General features: G+C 39.6%; 1 protein-coding gene across 1 annotated transcript; it reads left to right on the forward strand.

The window, feature by feature from the left end:
• The first annotated feature begins 2,981 nt into the window (after window positions 1–2,981).
• Window positions 2,982–8,421, forward strand: mmp13b (matrix metallopeptidase 13b). Its single transcript, XM_013269300.3, has 11 exons — window positions 2,982–5,435; window positions 5,598–5,708; window positions 5,964–6,091; window positions 6,195–6,343; window positions 6,452–6,577; window positions 6,680–6,835; window positions 6,936–7,056; window positions 7,239–7,372; window positions 7,456–7,615; window positions 7,718–7,821; window positions 7,909–8,421. Exons 1-11 carry the CDS (start codon window positions 5,343–5,345, stop codon window positions 8,007–8,009), a joined length of 1,383 nt encoding a protein of 460 aa, XP_013124754.1. The 5' UTR covers window positions 2,982–5,342; the 3' UTR covers window positions 8,010–8,421.
• Window positions 8,422–13,273: the final 4,852 nt, after the last annotated feature.

A 13,273-nucleotide genomic window follows, 5' to 3' on the forward strand; every position in this document is an offset into this window, starting at 1 on the left:
CTGCTGACCTGTACTGTGTACTCCACCTCTCCCCTTAAGACAGCCGGGTTAGGCTCCACTACCTGAAAAGTGTCTAAAATGGTCATACAGTAGGTCTACAGTGTGCTTTAAGAGTCCAGTAAATACATCTCCTGTTTTGCTGAAATCTGGGTGAAAGGTTAGGACAATATGATAGGAATAACATTAAATTATTTAATGAGCTGTCTATTTGGATTTAACAGATTTACATCTTAGACCAGGACCATTTTTTATGTTAAAAAAAATGGGTCACAGCACTGATCAGTGATGTCTACCTTAAGTGTGTGTCAGTGTATGTTTTGTGTTTGTTCATATCCTTTTTAAAATACACCAAAAATCCCCCTAACTGCCTACTTCCCCTAAAATGAGTCAGGAGGACTCAACCGCTGTCTAAAAGCCATGATGCTACTCCAAATATGGATGCTGTTGTGTGGTCGCAAGATATCACAAATGAAATACAGATGGCCTGTAGTATGTATGTAGTCCAGGCAACAATTCCTGTTTGTTTTATGTTTTTCTTCTTTTAAGACAAAGGTGGGAGATTATACACAAGAAAATAAAAAAAAAAAAAAAAAATCAGGAGGTACATAAACTGTTACTGCAATGATCATTTAAAACCTGAACTTCTTACAGTAAAACAGTCTCTAAGACTTGGTTTTGTCCAACAGTGCAGCAGTTTAAATGCAAAACTTGATGCATCTACCGAAACATTGTTACTAGAAATTAATAGAAGATCATTTCCAAAAGTATGTTTGCTAATAACTGGAGTTACAAAATTGCTTAATTATCTTGATAAAACTTTGGCAGCAATTTTATTTGAACACAATTCTTCATGCTTAAGTCTAAAATAAACTTTTTATGCCCATATGGACTGGTCCGTCTTAATTTTTATTCATTTGTTTTCGGATAGTGCAGCTGTTTCTCAGTTTGGAGAGTGAGTGGTCTGTTTTCATTGCCTAAAGAATTCCACTGTTGCACAAGGAGCAAATAATTACAAAGCTTTGTTACTCCTCATTGACACTAGCGGGATGGAGTAATAGTAGGCTAATAGCCAGCATGTCTGTACTTTCCTTGAGGACCTTTAGGTACTTTAAAGGTACAGTCTGTAATGTTTAGATGTTATTTAACAGAAAGAAAGCCATGCTATGCTAAGAAATATACATAGAATAGCATGTAATTACATCTTTCAACAAACTTATGCATCCTCATTAATAGGGATGGGTACCGGTGTCCGATGCTAAACGGTAGTAACCAGACCGAAAAGCAGCGCACATTTCGGTGCTTTATTTCGGTGCTTTTTTTTTCCTGAGCCAATTCTAGCCAATCATTTTACGTTTCCGAGGATAGTAGGCGGGGCCAGGTACGTACGTTCTTTTAGGTTACGTTCACACTGCAGGCGAAAGCGCATCAAATCCGATTTTTTCGCCCCTATGCCACCCGTATCCGATCTTGGTATGACAGTGTGAACGGCACAAATCCGATATTTTCAAATCCGATCTGGGTCACTTTCGTATGTGGTACTGAATCCGATACGTATCCGATGTTTTAGAAAGCGACTGCTGTGTGAACGGTCAAGTCGCATTAAATCCGTCTTTTACGTCACTGACACAAGACAGACGCCAATTATCAGCACCGGAGAAGCGCCCGATAGGACATCGCGAACGATTTCCTACCATCCGGTGAAACTGTTGGGAAGACAACGTTGGAGAAATGTGAACATTTTATTTTTACTGTATTTTCTGCAGATTCTGACAGAAATCTGCAACTATCCTTTGAAGCACCGCTCCTCTAAAACAGCAAAAAGGATCATTATTAGGTCATCTACATTATTATGTAAATAACAAAATAACTTAAAGCAAAAATCTGGAAACATAAAGTCCGAAGTCTTTATATTAAGGGCCATCAGTCAAACAACATTGTTTGCTCTGGGTCTAAACAGAGCAAGTTGTGTGTGACATCTTCTTTTGCGCATGCGGGCCGCTTTGAGCGTTCACACTGGAGAGCGTTTGATGTCGCATTTTATGTGTAGTGTGAACAAGCAGACAAAAAAATCGGATTTGATCAAAAAATCGGAATTGAGCATTAAGACCTGCAGTGTGAACGTAGCCTTAGAGCAGAGCTACAGATTAAAAATGCCCAAGGCGAAGCGATCAAAAGTCTGGCTGTACTTCACAGCAAAAGATGCAAACTCAGCAGCCTGCAACAAGTGCTTTAAGCTGATACTGTGATACTGTCAAAGGAGGTAACACCTCAAATCTGATGAAACACCTGGCGACGCATAGCGGGTTTTTTTAAAGCCGAGAAATGCGCCGTGTTTGATAGCTTGCAGCGAGACCTCACACCGTGCACATCTACTGCGGGTGTGGTGCCTGTTATCGACCCGGAGTTAGCAACATCCCCCAAAAACCCGAAGAGGAGAGTCTTGGCCCCTAGCCCTGTCAGTGTAGCAGAAATGATGACGGATGATGATGGCAGCAGCAGCCGTTCTCCTCTGCGTGAGTAGCTTCATGTTGTTCGTGTGTAATTTACGTTGAGTAAGCTAACCACATTATTACATTAATGCATGTAAGGTGAACTAGCAAACAATGTCGTAGTTACATGCTGCTGTCTTCTTGTTTGATGGCAGATACTCCCTTCACCCTGACCAAAAAGGCTAAAATGACCAAAGAAAAAGTGGAAAACAGTTAAACATGAGAGGTTTTTGGACAAAGTTTGTGTTTTTTCCATTGTTTAAGCACTGCTTCCAGCCAAGAGTGATACCATATATGCCCTATAGCTGCAGAAAAGGCTAACATTGTTATCTTTTTACAAAAAAAACTGCTGAACATGAGAGGTTTTTGGACAAAGTGTGTGTTCTTCATTCTTTAAGCACCGGTTTGAGCACCGTTTAAGCACCGGCACCGTTTCAAAAGTACCGGTTTGGCACCGGTATCGGATAAAACCTAAACGATACCCATTCCTACTCATTAACTTATAATTAATGTATATAAAATAAATAGAAGTGGGTTTGCTGTTTGTGGAAATGGCCATGTTCCCCCACCATATTTGAACATAGTGGGTGGGAAGGACATCTCTCTTCTGTCTAATCACTTTACATATGCTGCTAGAGACCGCTTACACAGTTACACAGAGTGACTTTAAATGTTTAGAAAGTTCCCATAGAGACCGTGTCCTATTGGTCCCATTATACTGAAATTTGCTACGTTTGCTGATGTATAAATGAACCTCTATGCATTACTAAGAGTGTAAATAATGAAATTAATTATGAAAATACCAACAAAGTGGAACAAAATAAAATCCAAAATTACAAAAAAAAAGAATAAATACACGCCTAGGCATGACTGGTCCATATATAGCTACAGTAAAGCACTGTCATAACTGGAGATGGGGAAAAGAGCTGCATGTGATCCCAGAGCAATCCTCGAGCAATGGTTAAAAATGTCAGCTTACAATAAATGTTGTATTCATGATAAAAGGAATAATAAAACCTTCATAATCTTGACTCTTTAATTATGTGATTCTATTTATTCATATATCATAACAATAAAATATTCTAATTTTAATGTGCAACGTTTTTACCTCAGCTATGACCAAATCCTCTACGCAGTTCCTGAGAATCTACAACTCTATTTTTCTTATCCAGTTCTTGGACCTGACCATTTTCAGAGGAATTTTTTTTTAACCACCTAACACTGATCTATGAATCATAAAAGCGTAAAAGCATAGAAACATAAAACATTTACCTTACTCAGCACAACAGACAACTTAGCAAAAGAACAGTTTAAAATGGGATCTTTAGCCACTTTGTCACAAAGGCACATCATTTGTTGCCATTTCTTTTGTTGAATACATGAAAAATTCCCAAGATAACAGAGTTTGACGGGCATTAAATAGCATTTTTTGGACCAGCTAACTTACTAATAGCCCAAAACCTGGCATATCTCTATATGGTGTCGGGTGTGTCCTCAAAGGAAACTGGACATGCAGAGGACAGAAAAAGAACAAATTGTTAGTCTAAAAAACAAAACAAAAACAACTGACAGCAGATGAATAGTATTTGAAAGTCAGGCAACGAAGAACGTGAGTGATGAATCTAAGTATGAAAGATTCAGATTTTGGTCCAATTATTGTCAATATGTATGGAGGAGGTCAAGAAAGAGGTCCAACAGCGAGTCTCTACAGCCATCTACAAAAACCCGTTGGAGGCTTTATCATGGTTTGTTGCTACATTTCAGGCAGGGTCATGGGAGATCCGGTCAAAATTGATGGAATTATGAATACAGACAGTCTGATTTTGATCCACACAATGGCATGCAATATCATTAAGAAAGTGTCTGGTTGGCATGGTTTAATTTATTAAGCACCACAATGAGCCTATCCACACTGTCAATACAGTAAAAGCATGCCTGGATGGAAAAACACATAACTGTCAGTCACGGACTCGCCTCCCCAGAGCCTGGATGTTATTGAATCATAACATTATTGAATCAGTGTGGGATTCTTGACAAGAACAGAATAAAAGGCAGCCAACATCCCAACAAGAGCTTTTAATGTCCTTCAAGAAGTGTTTAGACATATTACCATCTCCCATTTTCCTAGAAAATGAAAGAATCGAGGGGTAGGTTAGGACTTTTGCACAGTACTGTCCATCTGAATGAGCTGATTTCACCAAAGCAAATGCAGGACATTTGCGTCCCACAACCACATGATGTCACATAAAATGTAAATCACATTTTAATTGAAAAGTTTGTGCTTTCATCACATCCTTTTGTTTTTTGTATGTTTGTTAGTCATGCATCCTAAAACAAGTGCAGCTAAAATAAGACACAGACGATCATGAGGCCACAATTCACAAAATCCCCTGTTGTTTATAGTCAGCCACTTATATGTCATCTACTGTATCCTAAGAAGAAGATGTACAGAAAATAACAACTGACGTGATGTATTTATAAAAATGAGGCTGACAGTATTTTCTGCCAAAAAAATGCATCTCTTCAAAATGTCTCACATTTGAGAAAAACAAACACATGATTGCATAATTTTGACGCACAGACATTTCCATGTAAATTGATTTCCAAACGTCTTGGGTAGTGGTCATTCAGGAAATAGAACATGTGTTATCAAACTATGAGTTCAAAGGAGATTCAAACCACAATCTCTGCAGTTTTACGGACCCAAGCACATTCTCAGCAGGCAAAGGAGGAAGTTGCTAGGTGCTTTCACATGAATCACATGGAACCGCTGGGGGAAAAAAGTGGTCTCAACACAGTATAAATACCCCTCTGAGCTTCTTTGCCACAGTAAACGACTGTGAGCCAACAAGTATGATCGCTGTGGTGCTGCTGCTGGCGCTGGCCGCCCAGTCCTCTGCTAAGCCTCTGTCATCTGAAGACATTGACAAGCAGCTTTTAGCTGAGGTAAGAGCTCTTATTCAGTCATTATCTAGCCTTCAACTGGCTTCTGGTTTTTTTCTGTTTTATCTGGGGGTTTTTGTTGCAATGAGCATGAATCATGAGTCTGGAGCTTTTCTGATTTTTAAATGAGCTTCATATCACAGTTTTTTGTTCTGTATCAAACAGAAATACCTTCGTCGATTCTATGGCCTTCCAAGTGGTCTCCAAGGTAGTCGGACGTCGTCAAATTTCCTTCAAGCCAAGATCAAGGAAATGCAGAAATTCTTCAAACTGGAGGTACTCAAAAATATAACCAGTAATTTCCAAAGAAATGAAAAAAGTATATTCCGTATTAAAAGTTCACCATTCAAAAGTTGAATATTATCATGATAATATTCAACTTTTGAATGGTGAACCCCGCAGGGAATCCCTGCAGGGAATCCCTGCAGGGAATCCAGCTTCTTTTCAGCTGCTCACAATAACAAAAGTGTTAATCGAAACGATATATGTACTCACATGACATATTCTCCACTATCTCTTTTACTTGTAAAGGTCACAGGGAATCTAGATGACAATACTTTAGCAGTGATGAAGGAGCCCAGATGTGGCGTTCCGGACATTGGGGAGTACAATCACTTCCCTCGACACCTCAAATGGGAAAATAACAACGTCACATTCAGGTATGCATTTAGGTGCTACAATGTAAGAGGTGACGCAAGTATTTTTGCTCAAGTGTAATTTATTCACCAGCTTTCCCCTGTCTCATATCCTCTGATGTTTCAGGATAGTGAATTACACACCAGATCTGAAGAAAGCAGATGTAGACAAAGCCATCCGCAGGGCTCTCAACGTTTGGGCTGACGTTACTCCTCTGACTTTTAAGAAGCTTTACGAGGGCAATGCAGACATTATGATCAGCTTTGGATCAAAAGGTACACAAACTATTGATTGAATTTTGATATATTACAATTGAATTGAATGCAAGTGTTGAAGGGTTGCTGTGGTGCATTTCTGCTCAATGTCTACCCTTTATTCTGAAGAGCATGGAGATTACAACCCATTTGATGGGCCTGGTGGACTGCTGGCTCATGCCTACCCTCCTGGCCAAGGCATTGGAGGAGACACTCACTTTGATGAGGATGAACAGTGGACCAAAGATTCATCGGGTAAGAATTATCCGCAAGAATATTGAGCAATATCTAAACTTTTTTCTAGTGATAATTACTATTATCCAACAATATTTTGAATTCAACATCTTTTTCTTTCAGCTTACAACCTGTTTATAGTGGCAGCCCATGAGTTGGGCCACGCCCTAGGAATGTCCCATTCCACAGACCCAGGCGCACTGATGTATCCCATCTACACCTATACTACAGGCTACCCGCTGGCTGAAGATGACATTGAAGGAATTCAAGCCCTCTATGGTAGGAGTACTGTACTGTTTGCCTGTAAGCTTAATTTATGGAAAACTGAGGACTGGTTGTCATCAACAGCAGATTAATGTCACATGTCCATCAACCACAGGTCCAAACCCAAATCCGAAGAAAGTGAAACCAAGGCCCGACGCCCCGAAAAAGTGTGACCCCGAGCTAACTTTTGATGCTGTCACAGAGCTCAGAGGAGAAACCATCATCTTCAAAGACAGGTACAACATGAGCCTGATCAGGTTCTTCATCACTCTGGAAAGGTCTAACCACGATATCTAATCTATAACCACTTGACACGATCTATGAAAAAGAGTTACATTTTCTACCCAAGTTCTACCAAAATAAAAGCTCTGTAAATTCTGTACTGTTCATCGTGCTGTTTTTTCACACCTCATTTCAGATACTACTGGCGCATACATCCTCAGATGGTGGAGCCTGAATTGACTCTGATTAAGTCCACATGGCCATCTATTCCCAACAAAGTAGATGCAGCTTATGAGAACCCAGAGAAGGATTTGGTCATCATATTTAGTGGTGAGTAGTTTACACGTTCTGGTTGTTTCTTTAATAAACTGTAGAGTGCGTGTACATTGTAAACCTATTCCACGTTTCACCAGGGATCCGAATGTGGGCTTTGAATGGATACAACCTTGTGGATGGTTACCCAAAATACATTCATAAACTTGGTCTTCCCAAGAGTGTCAGGAAAATAGATGCAGCCGTGCACATCAAAGACACTGGGAAAACTCTGCTGTTCACCGATGAAGACTACTGGAGGTATGTGGAGACATAGGAGTGATTGTAATGGTCACACTGCAGCATTGTCAGAGATCAGACTCAACAGTGCTGAATGACTAAATGGTTATGTGTCACCCACAGCTATGATGAAACAACAGAAACCATGGACAGTGGCTACCCACGATCCATTGAGGATGACTTTCCTGGAATAGAGGATGAGGTCGACGCTGCTGCTTATCACTATGGTATTATAAAGTCACACTCTAAGTAGAAGAAGTATCCAAAGGTATGATTTTTATCCACCAGTACTAACACTGATCTCTGTGTTACAGGATACTTGTATTTCTTCCATGAACACCTGCAGTATGAGTACAGTTACAACTCAAAGAAGGTTTTTCGCATCCAAAGAGCCAACTCCATTCTCAACTGCTGATGAGACGGACCACAGGATCCAGCGACGACTTATATTGATTTCTATTAAAGCAGGCTTTGAGAAATAAGATACAAACTATGCACATTAATACATATCACAATAAAATGTGGAAAGACAGCCCAGTGTATGAGCAGGGAAACTTCAGAGCTTAGAAGGAAGAACTCAACTTTATAGAGATTTGTATTTTAACTATAGTGCTGGACACAGAATGCTGGAAAATTCTATAGAAATGTTTTCTCATATTTATTTTACAACAATATATTTGTCCCGACTTTTATTTTGGATATCAGGATCTTCTTTTTTCTTTGAACGCTTTGTGAACTCAGTATTTGACCGAACAGTTTTTGTGCTTCCTTTGACTTTTCTCAGTTTTTTAATTAATTCAAATAAAGTTTGATTATTGATGAATGAAGTCATGTTTTTTTAATTATTATTATAATTTTGGTAAACAAAATTTGGGGGGTATTTTGCACATTTGATTAAAAACTTCTTACATATTTAAGGAATTCAAGCCTTCTATGGTAGGAGTGTACACAATCTAACTTACTGTTTGGTTGTAAGATTATTTTCGGGAAAAACTAAGGACTTCTTTGTCATAAATGGTAGATTAATGCCACATGTCCATCAATCACAGGTCCAAACCCAAAGAAAGTGAATCTGAGACCTGATGCCCCGAAAAAGTGTGACCCCCACGTTAACTTTTGATGCTGCACAGAGCTCAGAGTCGAAACCATCATCTTCAAAGACAGGTACAACATGAGCCTGATCAGGTTCTTCATCACTCTGGAAAGGTCTAACCACGATATCTAATCTATAACAACTTGACACAATCTGTGAACAAGCTCTAGCAAAATAAAAGCTCTGTAAATTCACCGTGTACTGTTCATCATGCTGTATCCTCGCTGTGGATACTCCTGGCGTATTCATCCTCACATGGCGAAGCCTAAACTGGCACAGATTAAGTACATATGACCGTCCATCTTACAGAAAGTAGATGCGGTTTATGAGCTTTATTTTGGACTTTCTGGTTGACTGCTCTGTGAACTCAGTATTTAATTAAACTATTGTTTCCCTTTTTTCAAGTTTCTTGAATTACAATGATTAAAATAAAGCTATAAAAGTTTGATTAATACTGGAATTAGTATTATTATTACAATTATTATGGTACAATACTAAAGAGGGGTAGTGGCAGTGGTTATAAACTCCCCACATGTTGACAGACTGTGTTAGTGCGGTGTGATCAGTGGGCTCAACTGATAAAAAGCTTAAAGCAGCTGGACATCTGTTGCATGGTTACATATAACAACCTGGCCATGCATAATGAAATGCAGTCAGACAGATGAACCCGTTAATAGGTTTGTTCATAATCCTCTTCCAGGCATCTGTAATGATTCCTGGAGCCTTCGAGTGAGCTAATAGATGATTCAAGCTTGCAGAGCATTGTGAGCTTGTGTTATTCAGGACAAGCTGTATTTGGCATTGCACTTACTTGTTGTGTTGTGTCTTAACATGTTGTGCAAAAAAGTGATTTCTGATGTTTCTATGTGTTTTATGTATAATTTCTTTACTTATACTCATAAATAGACTGTAATGAACAGGATTCATGACGGGATTAGATAAAAAATAAAGAAATGACCTGCTTTGCAAGTAGTAACCTACATTATAATCAATCTTGTCATTGGCCACTTAAAATATTTTATATAGCACTGTGATCCTATTTCCTGTCACCCTCTTCACCAGATCTAGCTTGAAAAAGACATTTCTAATGTCTTTTTCAAGATAAAGTAGTTTTGACGGTGCTAATTTCTGGCTCAAAATGACTCAAAATGACAGAAAGAACAATAAATAAAAAACAAAAAATAAATTTTTGGGACAATGCTTGTGGTTTTTTGGCACAACGCAGGCACTGTCCACTTTATTAAGATCTTTTGAAACTTTTACATGTAGTTGCTTATATTTGTCACTAGAGGGCACTCCTGTTAAAGGCTTGAGTACATCACAGTCCACTTCAGAATAAAAAAGGTTGATTTGATCAGACTCCCAAAGGTATTTTTGGGACAGATTAAATGACTGCTATGCAGAATTAATATGCTAAATCATGTCAATACCTGCTGCTTAGATTTCAGTCTCTACACCACAAAGTGCCGCCTAATCCATTCCTCAGTGTACAGAAAAAACAAATGTTTTTCAGAACAAACAAGGTTCAGTCTGAACATTGGCTCCTGTTAATCAAACAAACTAGTCAGTTACACCATCTTATACACACCATCTTCCTCCTTCAACCTGTTACAGCCGGCTACCTGAATAGAAAGTGTAAGAATAGCAGTGTTAAGAAAAGCAAGGAATCGTGTCCACTGCGTGAGCTGTCCACTTTTGAAAAGGTCACCAAAGTATATCTAGCTGTAGTTCAGGAAACAGTGCAGTCCCAGCCAAGCAGGATAATCCACAGGCTCAATCATGTGGACATAATTACAGTGCAGTGAAGCAGTCAGCTCATTTGCTCATTTCCAAAGTATTGCGATGGTGTGTGCTGCGTCACCGGTTAACAAATCCTGTGTGCGTGTTCTGATGTTCAGCTATGAGCACCTAAGCTCCGGCTTACAGAGATGCAGAGGATGCTGCTGAAAGAAGCATGATCAAAATAACCTTATCAAGTTATCTCCATGTGTCCAAAAAGATGCAACCACTTACATTTCATATGTAGCTTTTCTGTGTTACTAATAGAAGTAATCATTTTTGGATAGTATCAGTGCAAAGAAATTGTTTAAACAAGAGAGCTCGTTAAGCAAACAGGCAGGCTGAGGGAGGCTCAGTAACCACTGTTAGAGCTGACTCCAGGCCTGCACTTGAAGTGGTTTGAAAACCTTCCCTTTCCACCAGCCTTATGCTGAAGATCATGTTCAGAGAGGGACTGAAAAAAAGTACAGCCAGTCCTGCTCAGCATAGATAAATGAAGCACTTACAGCCGCTCACTTTCTTGGATACATTTTCACTCCTCAGGGGGAAATTGAACAAGAGAGCCTCTTGTCTCTGGATGTTTACTGACTCACTCTTACTCACAGTGAATCTGAGCAACTTTGCCTGTTGACTTATAGGAAGCAGTGCAACTGACGAGCATTAAAAAAACAAACAAACAAAAAAAATCAAGTCCCCTTTAGCCCGTGTGGATTTAGAGGTCATGTAAGTCTCCTTTTTATCTCACTGCTGGGCACCTCTCCCGATCCTGCTGCAGTCAAAAATCATTAACATGAACCAACTCATCCAAAATGCAGAAGTGAGGATTTGAACCTGACTCAAACGAGGAGATCATAGCCTTGAATTTTAATGTCTTTCCAGTGGTCAGGGTGGAAAATACTGCTGGATGAAGAGCAGGAGGTTTAACCCTGTGGCCCCACTGCTCATCTCGCAGCCAAAACTCAAGTGGGTGTGGTTTAGCCATCAGTGTGCGTGTGCACTGCACTGAACTCCCAAAAGCCTTCAAATTGACCATAATATCCATACCCATCTTTAATTTTGAAGTGCCCTCTTATTTAAAACAATTTTTCTTTTCTTTTTCTTTTTTTTTTACTTCAGTTTGTCAGAGTGTAGCAGAAATTTGGTTTTAATCAGAACTTGAAGGTAATGGACAGAGACAGTTGAAAGAGAACAACCAAAAAAAAAAAAAAATCAGAGAGGTGGTGTCCTCTGGGAGAAACCTTCGCAGCCCCAGCAGCTTCTGATGGAAACCAGATGGAGGAGAGAGAGAAGTAGGGCAGCCGTCTCAGGATGTATCCATTTTCCTGTGGGAAACTCCATCCAGACCACCATAATGAGAGAGGTGATGCAAGAGTCCTGCTACCTCTACAATGGACTGAAGACAGCTTGTGCACATTCACTCCATGAGGCAAATGAAAATGTTCATTTTGTCAAAAAGATGTGTAGTCTTCATCATATGTCAGATGTAGAGGCAACTTTCTCGTGACACAGCAGTTTGTGTTGAGCCTGTTTTAATCAGGCTGATAAATGTGGCCCTTTTAGCTGATGGCAAATATAACCCTTCTGTGTGTGTGTGTGTGTGTGTGTGTGTGTGTGTGTGTGTGTGTGTGTGTGTATTCGGCTTATTTCCATCTGAACTGCCTGGTTCGGTATCACAGTGTTTATTTTCTGCAGCCTTCTGTGTGCTGCTGGCCACCTTGTCATGTTTGCTTGCTGTTCTTTTTCTTCCTTTTTCCACAAATAGAAAAGAAACAATCTGAAATCGTGATGTTTTGCAAAGCTCAGCAGCGCGCACTGAAAACACACCGTCTGCGAGTTTCCACCCTCTGGATGCTGGAATGTAGAGAAAATCCAACGCTGCTCCACGCTGACCATCGAGGCTTGATAAGTCAGACCGGACGTGAGCTGAGGCAGTGACATAAATTCAGTAAACTGAACTCTCTGGTGTGGCGGTGTAGCTGGCAGTCTTCAGGGATTACATTATGTTAAAAGGCTACTTCAAATATTTGTTTTCTGCAAATTATTTACAACCTCATCTCAAGCTGTGCAATTAAAAGTGTACAACTTCTAATGTAGGAGCTGTGGGAAACACTGCACTGTCCTCCCATCAGGCTACCACGTGAAATTTACAATAATAAATGAATCCAAATTAACATTCACTGTAAAACGAAAGAGTTTAAAAGTCAAATCATTGCAGTTACAAAGAATCATTATTCGTAGTCTGCAGGCTGTTTTTGTTTCCAGCACTAATTTGGCATGTGGGCCTCTTTGTAATCATTGCACTCAGTTGTCAGAGAGAGTAATACAATCCAGGATTTCTTCCTTAACGTGGAGAGTCGCCATCTTCTCTCATAAACCCTCCTACGCTGTGGACAAAACATAGCCTGAAACTCTTTACAAAATAAAGGCCAACCTTCATTCACAACTGAAACCTCAAGTGACCAATCTATTATTATCTATTGGGGTCATTTATAAGATAAGATAAATACTTTATCTACTGTAATAAATGAGTAAATATAGTAGTTACGATCGTTTACCAGTTGGAAGTTTGGACGATCAATCTCCGACTCCTGTGCTGAAGTATCTTTGGGTCAGATACTAAACCCTGAATTGCCCCCAATGCTTCCACTGGAGTTAGTGCGTGTGAATGCTAGATAAAAGCACTTAGTCATAGATAAGAGTGCTGTATAAATATGTGTGTGTGACTGGGTGATTGTAGTAGAAAGCTTTTTGAGTGCTCAAATTGAGTAGAAAGCCGTAGACCAGTACTTGTAATTTATATAAGTAGC

The sequence above is a fragment of the Oreochromis niloticus genome, linkage group LG14 (genome assembly GCF_001858045.2).
Source record: "Oreochromis niloticus isolate F11D_XX linkage group LG14, O_niloticus_UMD_NMBU, whole genome shotgun sequence".
Lineage (NCBI taxonomy): Eukaryota > Metazoa > Chordata > Actinopteri > Cichliformes > Cichlidae > Oreochromis > Oreochromis niloticus.

Bases quoted from the DNA above. Each gene is read 5' to 3' on its own strand.
- mmp13b (XM_013269300.3), top strand. From the start codon at position 5,343: ATGATCGCTGTGGTGCTGCTGCTGGCGCTGGCCGCCCAGTCCTCTGCT. The intron at 5,436-5,597 runs GTAAGAGCTCTT...TGTATCAAACAG, and splicing joins ACAAGCAGCTTTTAGCTGAG to AAATACCTTCGTCGATTCTA. The intron at 6,836-6,935 runs GTAGGAGTACTG...CATCAACCACAG, and splicing joins AGGAATTCAAGCCCTCTATG to GTCCAAACCCAAATCCGAAG.